This window comes from Lissotriton vulgaris, chromosome 5, assembly GCF_964263255.1.
Source record: "Lissotriton vulgaris chromosome 5, aLisVul1.2, whole genome shotgun sequence".
NCBI lineage: Eukaryota > Metazoa > Chordata > Amphibia > Caudata > Salamandridae > Lissotriton > Lissotriton vulgaris.
In genome coordinates this window covers 1,516,834,833-1,516,853,989 of record NC_141693.1, presented here as the reverse complement: position 1 = coordinate 1,516,853,989, position 19,157 = coordinate 1,516,834,833, and the positions used below count along the sequence as shown (strand labels likewise).

General features: G+C 46.9%; 1 protein-coding gene across 2 annotated transcripts in view; it reads right to left on the bottom strand.

Moving 5' to 3' along the window:
- LOC147712903 (glutathione S-transferase Mu 1-like) overlaps positions 1-19,157 on the bottom strand; it is a 110,207-nt gene that overhangs the window by 76,115 nt on the left and 14,935 nt on the right. For both annotated transcript variants that reach the window (XM_086923579.1, XM_086923580.1), the window contains exon 3: positions 2,554-2,618. In XM_086923579.1, the coding sequence (XP_086779705.1) occupies positions 2,554-2,618 (65 nt within the window). The remainder of the gene's footprint in view (positions 1-2,553; positions 2,619-19,157) is intronic.

Sequence of the window (19,157 nt, the reverse complement as noted above, 5' to 3'; positions counted from 1 at the left end):
CCTATATCCTTAGGTAATTTAGATGCAAATAGCTATACTAAGAATTTGGCCATACAATCAAAAAAGATTCTCCCCAAGCGGATCCACCCGGACCAATCAAGCTATATTCGAGAGTGACAGATGCACGACAACTTGGTGAATCATTCTTCTGGTCGTAAAAGCTACTAAGAAGCAAATTCCAGCTATCTTACTAGTGCTGGACGCTGAGAAAGCCTTCAACTGGGTGAACTGGTCCTTCCTTTTCCAAACGCTCCATTAATGTGGCTTCCATGACAAGTTAATTGATATGGTCAGAGCATGCTATGCACATTCTTTCACTAGTGGTACATGGAGTGGCTCTCACTACTTTTATTTGCATCACTGAGCATAGAACCTTTAGCTGCGACTATTAGGGCTACACAGGAAATTCCTTTTGATCTGTGGAAGACAAGATCTCACAATTTTCAGACAATGTGCTGCTCTCCCTCACTGCACCCTCCAACTCCTTAAATGCTCTCCAAAGAGTATTGGCTATCCACAAGAATGTAAAATAGTACATTAGAGAATAAGTCACAATAGCAATAGGGGGGTAGGGCGTACCACCGGATGTCGGTCAAGCAGCCACCAGCGAGCTTCCCTTTTATTGAGAAATTGGTACAGCAGGCAGGAGTAACCAGAGATCTCGTTTTGGACCTTTACTCCCATCTACTTAACACCCTTCCCTCAGCCACACAATGACATGCCCAATTATGGACGAAGATCCTTGGCGACCCTAAATATGAAAAACAATGGCAGAAGCTGTGCATCAATATTCCACGATAAAGTCATTCCTGGGACCTAGAGAGGCCTATTATAAGGTCTTATGATTGGTATCACCATCCCAGTAAACTCAAAACTATTTCTGAACACAGCAGATCTCTGCTGGAGGGGTTCTGGCCTACTTGGCGACTTACAGCATATATGGTGGGACTGCCTGATCATACAACCATTCGGGGCAGAAATTCTAGAACAAATTAAAACTATACTGGGTTACCCCATTACATCCTCCCGCCGTATTTGCACTTTTGGGTTACTCCATGACGCCTTAAAATGCCACATCTCAAGTGATCGTGCCATTCTATTGCTTTGCTTGGGGGGTGCCAAGATGGCTCTAGCGGCTGCCTGGTAGAAAACCACGGCTCCCTCTATTTCACAATGGCATGCCAGGCTATGGCAAGCATTAAGGATGGAACAGATTACATATATACTGCTTGACACAAGAATTTGGGGAATAAATGGTGGCCCTGGTCACTTCTCTCAAAAGGCCTGCCACTAATCACTTGTCCAGCCAGCACTATAGTTTTAAACCTCTTTCAATTTGGACTCTTAACCATCGCTTGGAGAGCACCTTCGGAACTGGTTAGTCTTGTGCCCAACCCACCCAATACCCATCTACCTGAATATTATGTGAATCCCTTTTTACTAGGTCTTCCCACATGGATTATTGTTGGTTGGGGGGGGGGGGGGGGGGCTTACGGGGCACTGAAATGTTCTTAATCACCTGACTAGCTGACACTGTCCAAGTAACTGGTTTGAAATGTTTATTCAGCCATGTCATAAGTAAGTGTACCCATCATTAGAACTTGGTCGCCGTGTATAATAGCTTACATCCAATGTAGAGTGTCACTTTGATATTGTGCCCGGGAAAAAGTTTAATAAAAAAAAAAAATACTAAAGAAAAAGAAAATACACACATTCGCAAAATATGTGGCCTGGGCACCTGGATTCCAGTCACAGAGGATGAATAGGTGTAATCTTTGCAAGGGTGACAGGAGGGAAGAAAGAGCAGACCCAGTCAATATGCCCAGTGCACTTCCTCCAGAAGCGGATGTCGGCCTTCTTTAGAAGCCATATACAAGCTAGCATAAGAGACAAGGCTGCCCATGGGAGCTGTGGTGCAGTTTGTTATGCTCCAAGCCCAGGCTTTGTATGGGAACAATGTCTGAAATCTATGATATTACACGTAATAGGTAGAGCGGGAAGTATTAGTCACAAAACAGCACACCACAGGAGCAAAATGTAAGGCAAGAAGCAGCGAAGGTAGGAACAGCACTTTACAGAATCTAACTACCACATCTGGGCTAAAAATGTAATAGTGCCTTGTTGTAGTGTGCTAATCCAAACATCCTGCCAATCTCACCCAGGTTTAGCTATATTGAAGAAAATGCGCCCTCTACTGGAGAGGAGGTGGAATGTATACAAGTACAAAGGGCAGTGTATTAATGCAATATTGCCTGAACACAACAATGCCAGAGCCACTCTGCTAAGCCCACTTGTGAAGATGCTGAAGCAGTCTGGTGCATTATATTGCAGTACTTGCACAATGTTTCCTGCCCCTTAGAAGGTCAAATTGCTTTCATGTAGGAAGGTGAGCAAGACTTTCTGAGCAAAGAGACTCGGTATACCTGGATAATGTAGTGTGATGTAAAGTGGTCATGGGAGGCGTGCAGCATTGAAATAACCATTATACCATCTCAAGTTTAACAGTTCGAAGGCCCACCCATACCCAGAACAACCCTGCGAAACATATCTTACATTCGGGAAGTCCAGTCCCAGCGTTTCCTTTTCCTTCAGCCACTGGCTTTTGTCGTAATCTGGAGCTGAAAGACAAAATGACCATTACTAAAATGATCACTGTACAATAAGGCCAGCCCTTCATGCCCCCCCCCTCAAACTCCTCCCCCCCCCCCCATTACACCAATCACGTTGCACCAATTCCTAACAGCTTTTCTTGCCTTCGCCATCATATCGCCTTGTAAGACATCTCTCAATAGGGGAGGGCAGCCATATCAAGCCAACACCGAACCCTCGCTCACCCTGTGAAAGGAATTAGGCTGATTCCAAATCTTCCACACTGCCAGACCCAATTTATTTCCAACCGGTTCCCACTTCAATACTACAGTGTAACTAAATATGCCATTTTCTAACTAACTAGCAACCAAATACTGCCTCCTCCAACCACAAAGGCCATATTTCCTCCTCTGCTCCCCCCAAACACCATTTAGCCGAAACTGCCGCCTTCACCACCCACCCAGGATCTATTTGTTCCAGTAGCCCCACCCTTCTGCTTCAGCTTGCCAGTGAACCACCCATTAGGCCCAGGACTCCTTTTCAGTGGGTCTACATCACTGGGCAGCAGATCTTCCCATTGGTCAGTCTTCAGACAGCAGAGCAGGCGCTGGAGCTGCTCTAGGAAGACTTCGACCGCCCGATAGAAAGAAGGCCGTGGCATCAGACAGTTCATCATATTTAGAGAGGACAGTGATGTCCTTAAATCCGATCTCTACCACCAGATAGAACTTGGTGTCATGAAAAAATAAAAAAAATTTGCATGAGGGTGCTGACCACTTATTAACAAGCTAAATATCAAACCCATTGAAATGATCAAACTAGTAGAGCACTTTTATTAAACGTAGCCTCAACTAGGCCATACACGTGAAGCCGTTTCCAAGGGCAGTTGAGCCTTGAGTGCATACAAATGTTGTATGGAATTATATGCCAGTACACACTCAACAGAACTACAGAAAAGATCAAGAAAGCTCACTAAACATTTACTGACCGTTAGTTGAGCGCACAAAGTCGAGGACGTGTTTCAGACGAATGCTTAACTAGCCTCTTGTTGTTCAGCTGGGCTCTGAATAGCTAAACTACTGTTCTACAAAGTTTGTGCACTTGGAGTACTTTCAAAGACTGGTTAAGACGCATTCGTGGTTCAGGCTGCGTGGTAGAGGCATGCGTTGATCAGGCTGCGTGGTAGAGGCATGCATGCCGCTATCATACAAACGTGTAAGTGGAACATTGACTGGGCAAGTGGACAGAAGCCTAAGATACGGAGCTGCACATTCCGAAGTTAGTTATTCAGTGTTTTTAATTGAAGAAATGAGGAGTCTATTTCCATTTAATATGGCTGGAGCATAAATCCCAAAACATTCATTATTAGAACTCTACAAGGTATGTAACAAAACAGCATTGCACTAAAGTGTAGCACTTGCAAAGAGGATATAACTGCTTGGGGCAAGTAATACAGATTCTGGGACAAGAATGAGGGAAGGTTTGAGGCTTGATCTACAAGGACGGTTGAACAGTACGGATACAGAAAAAACACAAAAATAAAAATATACCAGGCAAACTAAACAATTTAACAAGTTGTTCAGTGAACAGGATAGGATCCATGTTGCCTGTTGGGAAGACATTAGCGAAAATACTTATGGACTAACCAGGAAGAGTGCTTGGCTGAATAGTGATGGATGCGCTCCCAAGAGCATAATACCTATATAGGTGATGACCAGGCAACTATTTTTCGATATGGAAATCTATTTTGAACCGGCCAGCATAGAGCAGACTAATGTGCCCTACCTCAAGGCTTTGTGTTCAGGTGTTTTTGGGTTCTGGGCTGCCTGGAGATTGTGCTACCTTATGCTACACGATTTCCTGTCATGGTTATGATGCACCCTGCACACTTCACTGCCAATGCTCCGTCTTCCACAAGCCCCTGAAGACTTGGCTCTTCACCATCCAATCATGGGGAGCCTTTCAAGTACCTCAACTGCTGGCCCCTTCCGCAGCACCTTCAGGCAAAGATCACACTTTATAAAATTAATATTCATTCAATGATTACGCCTGCTAGCCCTGCGTGCAACGAGTAGTGATGCACACTATTCTGCAAATATTTTCCTCCGTATAGGGGGTGGTTACATTCACCATCTGAAGCATCATGGGTTTGACCATTAGCTGTCGCCCAGATGTTACACTGTTCACTGGTATTTTTTTGTTCTGAGGCAGTTCCGCTCCCTGGTGCCTCTCCCATAATCATTCCTATGCCAAGAACTTAACTTTTCCTTGAACCATTTTGCTTTGGTCTCATATTGTACTTACTGTATCGTGTTGCTTTAGTGATTTATTCGTTATCTTTATACTGTGTTAACAGCATTAGCAAAGAGTGCCATCACCTGTGAGGGTACCCTAGCACTGAGCAGGTGTGTCATCCCCGCCTTGGTAGGTTGGGTATGGACAAGACAGGTCTTCAGCTTAGAGGGCAGGCGGCGCATATGTGGAGTGTGAGGCTGAGCCAACCTTTAGGAGTGATGCAAGAGACAGCCCATCCTCCTGATCTGGTTCCGGGTTATGCGTGGGATGTCTGCGAGTAAAGCAGTCCTGCGGTTGGTGGAAGGAGATGAAACCGTTCAGGTAGGTGGGGGCCTAAGTTGTGTAGCACCCTGAATGTGTAGGAGTTTGATATGAGTGCGTTTGTGTATTGGGAGCTAGTGGAGCTCTGAGGCGCGGTAGGAGAGTTGTGTGGGATGTTGGAGGAGTCAGACTGCCGAGCTCAATTCCCAGTCTTTATGATTCACTATGTATTTCGTTTTTTCTTACCTGCGGGATATTGCAGATTACAGTCTTTAAACGTATGCTACTTTCACTGTCTGAATTGCCAATATAAAAAATTATAAAAGGCAACAAACAAAAAAGGTAAGCACCAAAATCAAAACGGATTTCCCCATAAACACCAAATACTTGGTGTTACACAGATTGCTCCACTAAGACAGAACAATGTTGTGCGTTTAACACCGGGGACCCAGGGTTGGCTGAGGCAACAAATATTTCCTGTGCTGAAGTTTATCAGCAGTTCCACGGGTCAGGAGATTAACTGCGGGCAGTTCATTCTTCATTAGAAACATGCTTCACACAATAACTTTCTTGTACAAACCGTGGTACAGAACAGAGATGCGCATTGTCCGGTCTGCATATTTTACTGTGTATCAATTTCAGGATGGGGCCCTTCTGCAAGATTTTGACTTCCATTTGTCCACAATCTAAGGAATTCTTTGATAGCAGTTCATTAAATTACCATTTCCAACTAGAACTGCAAATATATTTCCATGCTCTCGTCCCTTTTAAGGTTTGCAGTTTCAGGAAGACGTTTGAGGTCACAAAAGTCTTTATTTTTTGTGTGCTGTAAAGGAATAGCAAATATGTGGCCCTCCTTAACTTGGAGTAGCAAATTCCGATGCAGACACAATCTGAAGCAGAGATATTGCACTGACAATACAGATATGCACAGGCAAACGTAATTTACCCCAGAAGAGGCGCCACGCAAGGGTAGCTTAAGTCAAATGGATTTCATGGTTTGGAAGTGCCTCTTGTAGCCACAGCAGAGTGCCGCATAATGCTGCAGAGGCCGTTCTATCGAATACGCACATAAACTACCTTTTAAATATTTTATTTTAAAACGCAAGTGGAATTTGCGTGCTTTTCCAGTGTGGGTTTTTGGCTACTTGAGCGCAGGTCATTCGTGAAATTAACAAGTCAAACGCCTCGAGTAAACGGTTTGTGATAGTCGGAGCCAAACACTAGAAGCCATGATAGTGCACAACACGTGATCTATAGGAATACATGCTGCAAACAGCACATTTAATGCGAGACATCTTTCCTAACAAGGTCACAAACACGTAAATGAAGTAAAAAAAAAAAAAAGGAGTCCATCACTTCCATTACACAGTATTCAGTGAAAAGTAAAAAAGTTAGTCCGTGCCTTTTACTCTTCTTGCAAGGACAGAGGTTCAGAATGCCCACGTCTGGTTGGGTTATGAAACCTACTGCGAAATCATTTACTAGATGGTCCCTTATCACTGCTATTGCGCCACAGCGTCAACAAAAGTTGAAATCACGAAGTAAAGAATGAAGTTTAAAACAAAAAAAAATTGTTTTATATGTACACAGCAAAAACTCGCCCAGGTTGCACCAGTTTAAACACAGAAGGGCACATTGCGTGATTTGCCGAGATTCCCAGGATGTTGAGCCAACACAGACTAGAACCTGTTTTCCTAATTCCAAAGTTCGCAGCTCTAGTTGTAACGCCACATTCTCTCCCCGAATTTGAAACTTGAAACATTAAGCTAGTCTACTAATCTAGGGATCAGAGTGACAAAGTACAAGGATTTGTACTAGGTAAACAGACTAGTCAACTAAACCCCCACCCCCCCAAAAAAAAAAAAACACATGCATTGGCAAAGCAAATAGGTCATGCCTATGCAAGTGAATTAGCCATGTGTTGCACCAGTGTGGCTGCTGTTCAGCATGGCTAAAACGTTGCATGATGTAATATGTGGGGGGGTAGAAGAGTGGACTAAATTAGAGTGAGATAGGGTGGAGTGGAATGGGGAAGATTGGAGTGAAGGAGATTGGGTTGTACGGAGTAGACTGGAGGGGTTGTGCGGAGTAGAGTAGCAGCAACGGTAACCGTGGAATATGCTAATATGGGGCATTCTTGATAACAGCGCCATACAGACCATGCCGAGATTTGTAACGGGAACAGTGAAAGTTCACGAATAGAACGTTTACTGCAGCCGGCTATAACCAGCACTGCCTGAAGTCCACCCAAGTGGAGCCTCACATCCTGTGAATCGAGGCAAAAGTCACAGGATTTTTATTTTTACTCCAAGTGGAGAAGTGTGGCTCAATGGTTAGAGCAGGCAGACCCTGATGCAGAGGTCTAGCCCGGGACCAGGGTGCAATTACCCGCCTCGGTGGGTCTTGGTCTCCAAATTCCCCAGACCTGATAATTCTCGCTTCGGTGCCTATTCCAATCATGTAGTCCCACTCTGCAACTCTGGGCAATAGCTTGCTTAATCTCCACAACGGCCCCCACAACGCTAAAGGTGCCTGGCCTCCACCTTGGGGGTGCCCAGGAGTGGACGCCTCACAGGGAAAGCCAGGATGGGTTCCACAGCGGTATTCGTCAAGTACTTTGAGACCCTTGCGAGTGAGTAGTGCGCTATACAAGTATCAATTTTAATTGCCATGCGCCATAGTACCTCCATGTACATGGACTACATTTATTTAAAGATATGGAAGGTTACGATTTCTCCTCATCGCCATATCTTCTGTTTGGAGAGGTACAGATCTCCCCCCTAAATGCATTTCACCTACTCCATTTCCAATCCCACTTCTTAGGGCAGCCCCACTGCTTGTAGACCTCTGCAATCATGCAATCCATCTCTACCGCCAATCCCACCGCAAATGGCAGGGTGATGGATCCCCAGTGCATTGCTATAGCTCGCTTTATCAGCAAGTACCCCAGTGCCACCCACTGTTCTAAATCTGTCAGGTCGGTGACCTCCCATATGTTCAGAATCCCCGTTCGTAGTGATAATTGAAGGAGTTTACCCAGTGAGTCTAATTTTTTGGGTTGCGCTGTTCCAGAGGACATACTGGGACAGTCCCACACGATATGTAAAGGTACTGTCTTGGCCGCATCCTCCAAGGCATACTGCATCTGTTTGGCTTTCTATTTTGGCCAGGAGTACTCCGGAGAGATAGGTACTGAGGAGTATTTTTAGTTGTATAAGGCGGAAGCTGTGGTTTATTGCAGTTTCCCTAGGGGATATTCATGCAGTTTGCCAAGCTTCATCGTCTATTGGCCCTATGTCTGTTTGCCAGCATTCTCAAAGAGCATGGACAGAGTCAGGCAAGTTATTACAGAGTTTACAATATGTGCAGGAGACAACCCCCCCCACCCCCCTCAAGAGTGGTTACGAGAGCAAGTGGTCTCCTAAGGGGGAGGAGTCTGGCAAGGAGGGCAGGTCTGGATCGCTTGTGAGTAGAGCCGTCTGATCTGCAAAAACATATCGAAAAACCTCTCCTGGTGCAAGATCATATTTGGTTTGGAATTCCTTAAATGTGAGAAGTTTTCCCTTACTGATCAAGTCCCCTATGTTGGTTATGCCAATGGTGTCCCATTTATCAAACCCAGTATGGTGGCAAAGCGATCCCAGCCGTTGAGGACCACAGCGGTATAACTTTTGTGAATGTATCCACCCACTCCAGGCGCTTAGTGGCCTTGTGCCAGATGGCCACAGTTTGTATCAGCCTCTTTGGACCTTGCTGTAAAGAGCATCCAAATATCCCTGCCACCCAGTTTGTTATTGTTCAAGGTGGAAAGACTGGTTCGACTGACACTTGATTTTTTTAATCCTGGGGGAAAAAAAACAAAAAAACACGTGTAATGTAACTGGTGCTCATGTAAAGCGCCCGCCCAGTCAAGTAGTTTGCACTATATAAAAATGAAGGAAAAACAAAACCTCCATTCACAGCGGGTGCGGCGGACAGACATTAAGTTAAATCAGTCTATTTCTTTCGTCCATGCTCTACAGGAAGTTACGCAGTAAGGAACGACTTGCAAGTGCTGTCGAATTGGAAGGCAACAATTTAGATTGAGAAGGAGGTCAAATGGTAAGCAATGGGCAGGCTTAAATCCCCTTTTTTTTTTAGAGAGTTTAATTATTTTATTCAAAATCAATACAATAGGTGGTTGCCAAACCACAGTGCATGTGTGCTGCATGCAGGCTCGACCTAAAACGCTTGGTGAGGCTACTGCTGACGTTGTGGAGTGCTTGTAAAACTCGTAATTGACATTGGCTGATAAGACCTCCATAGAGAAGTAGGAAATGCAACCTGTGCATAGGTTCCTAGCTAACCTTACTTGTCACCATGGATATCTGCTCTTTACCAGAAGACCAAGTGAAGGTAGCCCATTTCATATGAAACTGAGTCGACTGGTCAGTGCTACCCACAGAATGGCATCTGGACATCCTACAAACAGTTAAAGACCATTCATTTGTCCGCATTCTAAAGTGCTTAAATGTTGCATGCTTTATGTGGTACGTAGTTTTAGATAAACGTCAACCTCTAGCACTGCATTTCAAAGTTTAGTTGATTTAATACTATCGCAATTTATAAAAAGTTGACATCACCAGTAGAGGGAAAATACTTTAGTAAATGTAATGAGTTTTCTGTGGCTGCCACATTAACACAGAACAAAACTAATCAAGTTAAGAGTTCAAATAAAGTTTACACAGGAGAAAAAAGTTTTATATATTTGAGGAATATGCAATATTACGGTTACCAATTCGGACAAGATGTAAACTCAACTTGCAGCACAGTGACCATAAAAAGGCACACTGAGCTATTGTAGCACTCTAGTCCCGAAGTGGAAATTTGCCACATTGACCATGCTAAGGTAAAGCAATTGTTTCTCTTTGGCCTCCTTATAAGGCAGTACATGCGCAGTCTGAGACATGTATCTACAGTGCTGGCTTACGGCATGCCCCTCACTTTTCATTTGTGCCTTTGGGTGGTGAATCCGTTCCAACTGTCCTGTCTGGTGTCTCGCTCTCCCACTGCCCCCCCTCATTCCAGCCTCCCACTCGGTCTCCTCTCTGTACTGCCTGCACATACTGCCTTCCTGCACCTTCTTGCTCTGTGCACTTGTCCACCTCCCGCAGCCCCCAAAACACCCCCCCCCCCTACCAGTGCCCCTAGTCGCCTCGATGGTGCTCTCACTTATTCTCTGAAATGAAGATGTGCATAGCCTGTCTCTTTCTTTGCGCTCTGTCGGCTCACAAGCTTCTCTCGGTCCAGTACACTGCCTCGGTACCCCACCGCCAGCTAGTGGGTGGTCATTGCCTCTCTGAACACCTGTCTTATTTTAAGGTTAATAAGGTTTCTTGGGGATGAGCAACTAGTCCCCCTCTCATACACACTCTTCTCACCACTGTAATGTGGCAGACTACAGTTGGTTTCCTGTGCCTTTGAGGTTTCGGTCCCTTCAGCCAATGCTCTCTACTTGGGGTGTCTTCTGCATTTACATGCACTCCCTCTTAACGAGTCTGCTACCTGCTCTCCCCTTACTCACACTTTCTACTCCTCTATCTGGATTCATTCAGCACTTCATGCACAAACTACTTATCCCTTGCGGTCTTCTATTCTATCTATTCTATGCAGCTCTCACCTATATATCCACTAGTGCCCTCTTCTCACAGTGTACACAGCCAGCTCTTAAGCTCCCTCATCGATCTGGCTCTCACACGCTATGTCTGGGACCCCAGCTCCAAAGCCCAGGATCATTGAGATATCCTGGGCATCGCTGTGTTGTCAGTCATCCCTAAGCTGCTCTGGTCCTGGATTAGGGTGATGGTCCTTCTGCTCCGGTTTGTCATTCTCTTCCTGCTTCTCCTGACCAGTGCCCTGTCTCCCCTGGGCCTCATCCAGACCAGGGTCTGTGCACCTGGCCATGCCACCCCACCCCACAGAGCCTGTGCTCATGTGCACGCCTTCCGCCCTGGCCAAGATAATGTGCCACAAGAAAGACCAACTGGCTATGCCAATGCTAGTTTGGTCGAGCCACCTGGTAGCAAGACCTTTAGTAGGCTTCTTCCCCTAGGCTGTGTTGCTGTCTGCCTTGTGTATTTCTCCCATCCTGTGCCGTCCCCCTCGTGTGCTTCTCCCCTAACTTGCTCTCTTATGCCCTCACCCACTCAAGCTCCTTTTCCCAACAAGTTCTTGTATTGCCCTGACCCCACCGCCAACATTCTCATTTAAATACATTATTTAAAAATATTTTTACATGGAGTGACAGGCAGCAAATTGCAGCAAGTCCGCCCTCTAAAAAAGCACTTTCACACGCCTACAATTTATTCCCCTGGAGTCAACACCTCCTCATGTAGTTTCGGCACTACACTTACCTTCACCTGTGGAGTGGCACCAGCATGACCGGGCAGATTCAGGTTCGGTAGAGAAGCAGACTCAAGGAGAAGGAAGGTCGTGGGCAATCATAGGGAATTCACTTGTTTTTAGGTCTTGCCTAACGTTGCATGGCATGCACTGCATGCTCTGGCGAGATCTGTTGTTGTCAAGTCAACTTCGGAAGTGGGTTACAAGCTCCGCCTATGCTTCCAACTCCTGTGCATCACATTGTATGCTAAAGTCATGCTTTCTATTTAAGGTGAGGCTTTTTGGTGCCCGCCCTGTCTCCCTTCTGGCTCACCTCTAGGGGCTAGATTTTGCACTCACGGGCTCACACACTTGGATGTGTATCTGTTAAGAGTACTATTTTATGCACACAGCTTCCGGGGCAAAATCATGCGGATTTTCACTAAGCTGTGGCGTACATTATTTCAAATACCAGTTTATGTTGTCACGCCGCATTTATTATCTATATACGTAGCGTCTCCATGCCGCATTTACTTTCCAAGAGTCATGTGATTTTCACCCTCAGTTAAAAGTGTTACGCTTTGCTGTGTTCCTTTTACACTATTTGTGGAGTGCAGCACTTTGGTTTGGCTTGGGTGGTTACACCGATTTTACTTCATCACGCTGAACAGCCCATTGGTGGCGGTCTCTTCGGTCTGAATCCACTTTGCCTTTGATGAGTGCAGCGCTTTAGCCCTTGCAATTTTAGCTTTGAAATTGCTACCACAAAAGTGGTTTTGCTCAATTTCAAAATATCTTTATTTCGGTAAGAGTTTCACCATAAAAGACCATTAAAACATACATTTAAAACTGTTATTTTATAAAAAGTTGTACAACATAAAAAAGTGTAAGATCATACTTTTCCAGAGTCCCATTTTACACTGCCGTGTCCTGGATACAGAGGAGTCAGTTGCCAGCCCTGAGGCATTTCCTTCTGATAATCCAAATGGCACCCAAGTATTTGGCCACTGCAAACACAATGTAGTCAGTCAGATTGGTTTTCAAGACTCTAAAGGCGGCCTGACAGTTCACAAAACCCAAGTTTCTGCATAATGGGACAATCCATTGTTTGCGAATTTGTCGGTAGATAGGACAAAAGAAGAGAATGTGAAATTCAGACTCAGAGGATCTGCATGCTGGGCAAGTCCTGGTTGTATCATTGCTCCATTTGTTTGTAAATGATCGGATGGGGAGGGAACAGTGTCTCCACTGCAGGTATAATTTCCTGAGTAAGGGAGGGTGGACTTGGTCTAAAGTTGATTCAAAGTTATAAGTGGCCTTAAAAGACGTAAAAGAGTCTGTTAGTGACCCGGGTTTTGATCGATTAACAAGCAACGATAATTTGCTGTCGCGGTATACCTTGGCTAATTCCTTTTTGTGAATAAGTTGGCAAGTGGCCAAGGGATCTGACCACATTTTAGAGAGTCCCAAACCCTCCAGTTCCAGTTTGATAAATTTGAGCCATTTGATCTTTCCGGCATCCGGCATGGCAAGAACCTCCTGGAGCCCCTGTCTGTAGCTTGCCAATTCTGGGGTTGCCCACAGTCTATGCCAATAAGCCAGCGGGCGAAAGGCCAGATCGTCGTCTAAAGGACGCAGATCTAAATCCATCCTAAGGGGGACTAATGGCGTGCTAGGGGGTAGTCCTACAAGCATTCTGATGAACTTATTCTCCACTTTCAAGAGATCTGATGTTCCTACATGGCCCCAGAGTTCAGACCCGTACATGGCAGCCCCTTTAGCCTGTGTTTTGTAAATCTGCATTGGGGGACCAATGGGCCTGATTGAAGATTTATTGTTCGCCAAAAGCTTCATGATGCCCCGAGTGTTGGGTCAGTTTCAGTAAAGCTTTCTCCAGGTGCATGTTCCAAGATAATTTGTCATTTAACATGATACCCAAGTATTCAAAGGTTTTCACCCTCTCAAGCCTGTTGTGTGCAATACTGGGACTAGAGTGGAATTTCTGTGGGGGGGTTGAAGACCATGAATTAAGTTTTGATAGTGTTAATTTCCAAACCATGGCCCTCGCAGAAATCCGCAAAACCATCAAGGATTCGCTGGATACCCATTGCCGACTTTGATAGCAGCAGGGTGTCGTCGGCAAACATGATGGCTGGCACCCTTTCAGCAGCCAATTTTGGGGCATCAGAGTTGGGTACCCCCTCTAGGTGAGAGATGACCCCGTTGACAGAGGCAAAACAGGGTCGGTGCGAGCACACAACCCTGTCTTACCCCCCTGCCAACGGGGAACCTCTCGGACAGCACACCCATCCTGCCACATCTCACCTGTGCAAAGTTGGCGCTGTGAAGGCGTACTATCATTTTCAGCAAGCCCTCAGGGACCCCCAGTTTGGCTAGGACCTCCCACAGCTTGGTCCGGGGGACCAGGTCAAATGCAGCCCTCAGGTCCACGAATACAGTATAGAGGCTGCCACCCTCCAACTGCACCGTTTTCCAATAGATGAGGACAAGCCAGAAGACCTGGTCTATGGTGGAAACCTTCTCCCTGAATCCTGCTTGAAAGGGACTCAGGATATTACAGTCCCTAATCCACTCATGCAGGCGGTTTAGCAGCAGCTTAGCAAAGTTTTTGTGACACGTCAATCAGGCTTATAGGCCTGTAGTTGGCCGGAAGCAGAGGCGATCCCTTCTTAAAGATTGGGACTATCTCTGCCCCCGGCCATGTCGAGGGGATTGGCATGCCATTCAGAATCGAGTTGAATAGCACCCTAAGGTAAGGAGCCCATATCTTGGGTTCGTGTTTGTAGAGGTCACCTGGCAACCTATCAAGGCCTGGCGCTTTACCGGCAGCCAAGGCCGTGATTGCCATGGTGATCTCCTCCACACTGAATCCGTCCATGGGAGCTACACCTAGAGAGGATGGGTGCAATACATCTTCGGATGGGGTCAATGGCTGGTCGCTACTGTGTGTTTTATAAAGATTTTTAAAATGTTTCTCCCAGACTGGGGGTGCTATGTTGGCCTCCACTGCTGCAAGTGGTTCGGCTGAGCCATGCCTTACGATTTGCCAAAAAGTCCGGGCATCTCGAAATGCAAGGGCAGCTGTCATTTTGGTCCAGTTCTCCTCATCCCAATCTACTTTAGCAGCGCGAAGGGCTGACTTGTAGGCTAATCGTCTTTCCCTGATTTCGCTTAGAGTATCACATGCTTTAAGTGATTCCAGTAATGCCGCTTTTGCAATCCTGCAAGAAGCGCTGAACCAGGTGGCTCTTTTCTGCTTGGGCTTCTTAAGCCTAGCCACCGGGTTCAGCACCTCCGCAAGACTGGTGCATAACTCAGAATGAATAGTGCCTAGCTCAGTCAGTTGTACAGACTCATCTTGGGAGGGATTAGATGCCTTGGAAATACCTGGGGGATGGGGATCTGGATCGTTGTCTGGTTGGTGCATGCAGTGCTCGACCTTTTCAAGGGCGGGGACCACACACGCATACAGTCTTCCGATGTTACCTGGGTTTTCCAGCAATTTTGCCCATTTGATTCTGCGTCTGTTGCTGGATAGTATAAGGCCCACCTGGTGTGCGGGATTTTCATCTACCTTGGCTGTTTGTGGCCCCTGTAACTCAAATTTTAGTGAAAGCAGGTTATGGTCACTGTCGAATCTGGGGATTACACCGAAATCTTTCACTTTCCCCCAATCCCTAACTGAGACCATAATATAGTCAATACGTGACTCGGTCTGTTAAAAGTATGTTTTGGCGGGATGTCCCCTTTTATTCGGCCGTTGCAGGCCCTCAGCGAATGGCTGAGCGTGAGGGACGTTATTTGGGTGGCAAGTGGGGACCAAGCCCTGACCAGTGGATCGGTCAGGGTAGGAATGTCCCATAATTCGTCCTCTTCACTGGAAATACCCGCCAGGTGATCCAGGAGAGGTTCGTACTGGTGGTTGAAATCACCCCCTACGATTAATGGAGAGCAGGGGATGAGCGTATCAAGAAACAGGGCTAGATCCTCAACTGTTCCCGAAGTGGCTGCTACCCCCACCGGTCTAGAATATACGTTGATCAGTGATAATTTTCCTCCGCTTGGCCACTCCAGGGATACACACTGGAAATCCAGGGAGTTGGTTTCCAAGTGTGTGTGGCCCTGCAGCCCAAGTGGGACCCAATCCAGATTGAAAGGCCCCCTGACGGACGGCCCTTTCCTCCCCATGTTGCTTGAGTCTCAAAGGTGGAAAAACCCGGTCGAGGATATTTCTCTGGCCCACGTCTCTTGAAAAAGGCATATATCATACCCTTCAACGAGTTCCCCCCATTCGGGTGAATCTGCTTTGTTAGCTAGCCCGGCTAAATTCCATGAGAGAATGGAAATTACTCCAGGAGCTGGTAGCAGGGAACTTTCGCGTAGGGTAGGTACGCCTTGTTGATTAGAGAGGGATGCGCCCAATAGGACCATCTTTAATGTTGGGCAGGGCAGAATGGAGGGGCTAACCTTGTCACTCGTATCAGATTTGTGAGTTTTTACTTTAGTTGGCTTTAGAATTGTGACATCATGCCTACCTGACCCTTCTATAGAGTTGTAGATCTCCAATTGGTTTTGTGGTGGAGGAGAAATGGAATAACCCAAATGTGGATTTGGTGTAATAAAGGCTGGTTGACCCGTGGGGTGGGTCGGGCAACTCATTGAGACGGGTGCTGAGGCTGCGATGGTAGGCAGGTGTGGACGTCAATCCACTTCCTCAAGGCACCCGTATCTGTTAGAAGTCGGCACCCCGTTCCAACCGCTATGTGTGTCCGCCAAGTGGTTGGGTGGCCCTCCCCAGGTAGCATTCCTCTCCGGGATCCTTCTCCAGTTCCCTCCCAGATTTGAATAGGATTGGGGTGGATAGAAGTAAGTGAGGAGTCTAGATGCTATTAGTGAATTTGTACTGTAGTTATTCCAGGAGTGGACGGCATGTGCGGTGTTAGGGTCCTCAAAGGAGACAATCAAACAGTCGCCACTAATTGACTTGCGTGTGGTACCTACCCATGGGACCCTGCGCACCATAAGGATTTTACTCCTTAGGTGGTTGGGTATAGGTCTATTGACATTAAGCCAGTGGATCACTTTGTTCTTAAGTGAAGCAAAGTCCTCCTGCTGGTTATAAGTCAATTCTGTAACCCCTGTCAGTACTACAACGTAGGATCTTACTTCAGGGGGAAGGTCAACATAGCCCCTGAGACGTGTATTGTTAGCTCTCAGGGATTTGGAATGATTAGAATTATGGCCGTTATGCCTTGGGTTTGACTGGTCTATCGAAGATGATGCCAGTTGTCCTACCGTGGCTGATGAGGTTGATGGTAAATTGTCAGCCACTGATTGGTTAGTGATAGTCATTGCCCTTTTAATTGGGGCGTGGGTATTTACCTTGTGCCTTGGTTTTGGGATCGGTTTGGTCTTTGGGCTAGCAGTAGAAGTGACAGCTATAGATGTGATAACAGGAGGAAGTGAGGTGGCATTGGTAGTTCCCGTCGGGTTAACCTTCACGGGAGCCGGCTGGTTAGCAGCAACAGGAATTACAGGATCAGATGGAACTATGGGAGTAAAAGATCCATGCGGACAGATTGGTGTTTTATTCTGCATAGAAATAGTTGCCAAGTTTAAGATGCTTTTTTCGGTTTCCAGAAGTTGAGTTTCAATGTGTGACAGTCTCACTTCAAGGGGGGAGAGCAATTTTTTAAGTGTTTCCCAGACAATGGTTAAAAACTAGACATCCTTCAATGGTACAAAGCAGGACCCCAGTAGTGTCGCTTTCTATTATGAGGTCTTCATTTTTGTGTATAACTACCGGTTCAGGGGGGATGTCAACTAAGTTCATTTCAGAAAGCTGAATATTAGTCACTGGAATGGGATTTAGGGAAGCCTGAGATGGTGCCTTAGTTAATAGCTGGACCTTCGCTATCTTGGCCTTTTTCCTTGAGTATGCCGAGGTGTTTTTGCGCTTCCTTTTGTTAAGTGGTCCATTTTGTGGAGTATGTGGGTTGTCTCCTTTTGATGGCGTGGATTTGCGGATTGAGGCTGTTGCCGATTGGCCCACTTCAGCCTCCTTCTCCTGGCCGGCAAATTCACCCGGTTGAGATTGTGAGGAGTAGGTGGTTTTTAATGGAGAGCCCCCCTGCAATGTTGGTAGAGTAGATGTTTGTGGCTGGTGGATGTCTATGTGTGTAACAATCAGGGTAGGGGCGTGTCCAAGTGGGCGGTCAGGTGTTTTAGCCCAGGCAATCGGCCCTAGGGAGGATTTTTTAGCTGCAGTTAGCTCCTGTGACAATCTTCTTGCAGCGTCTAATTCAATAGACACCCTGTGCTGCATCTTGGCGATCTCCGTATCGATAGCTGTGTGGGTTCTGGTGATGAAATCAACTAAGGTGCCGTTTTTCAATTTAGTCTTGGCCGCTCGGTCTCTCTACTCTCGGGTTGACATGGTGTTTAGACAGAGTAATCAGGAAGGAGGTGTCAGTAGGGGAGAGCGGTAGGACCAAGTGGTGTGGCCCAGACCAGTCTCTACCTGCCTCTAACGGCCACAAACGGCCCGCTCTTTGCCCGGTCCTAGCCCCGGGCTGCGTCCCGCGCTGCGGGAGGTTGGAACTGTTTTGTTGGGGGCGTTGAGGGCGGTGGGCGTGCCAGCGGGGAGAGCGGACCGGAAGCTGGATGTCGGTCACGCAGGGACTCCTGGTTGTTTGAGTCCCTGCTACGCTCGCAGCCCCGCTGGTCCTTCTTACCCGGCTCCGCCTTTCTTCCTCCTCGGCAGCAGCACCCTGCAGAGCAAGGCGACACGGCACCCGCGAAGCGGGTGCCGCGAGGTGTTGAGCCGGCTGTCGGGGAGTCCGCTGGTAAACGCAGAAAACGCTCCCCAAAGGTCTCCCGAGTGGCAATTCTTCTCGTGACAGTAATCCACACAGGCGAGGCAGGGAAGGCTGATTTTGAAATGCTCAGGTGGGCGGTGGGCGTGCCAGCGGGGAGAGCGGACCGGAAGCTGGATGTCGGTCACGCAGGGACTCCTGGTTGTTTGAGTCCCTGCTACGCTTGCAGCCCCGCTGGACCTTCTTACCCGGCTCCGCCTTTCTTCCTCCTCGGCAGCAGCACCCTGCAGAGCAAGGCGGCGCGGCACCCGCGAAGCAGGTGCGGCGAGGTGTTGAGCCAGCTGTCAGGGAGTCCGCTGGTCACGCTGGTAAACGCAGAAAACGCTCCTCAAAGGTCTCCCGAGTGGCAATTCTTCTCGTGACAGTAATCCAGGCTCCATTGGACTGTTAGATCATATGCTGCCTATACTTTAAGGGAGCACAGCACTTTGGTTTGGGTTTCTGGTGGTTATGCAGATTTTACTCTCATGCCACTTACACTTTGATGGGGGTGCGGACCTTTGGTTTGGGTTTCTTACCACATCACGCCAAACAGCTTTCAGGTATCAGTCGCTTAGATTTAATGGCGCTTTCCCATTGAGGGCGCGCAGTGATTTGGATTCATGGTTATCATGCAGCATTTATTTTAGTAGAGTCACCCTCAGCGTTTCTCTTGTAGCAGTTTTTTCTAATAGCCATACATACATATAGCCATACATACAGCCATCCAGACATACACTAACAATAACATTACAGTTTGTAATCACATACAGC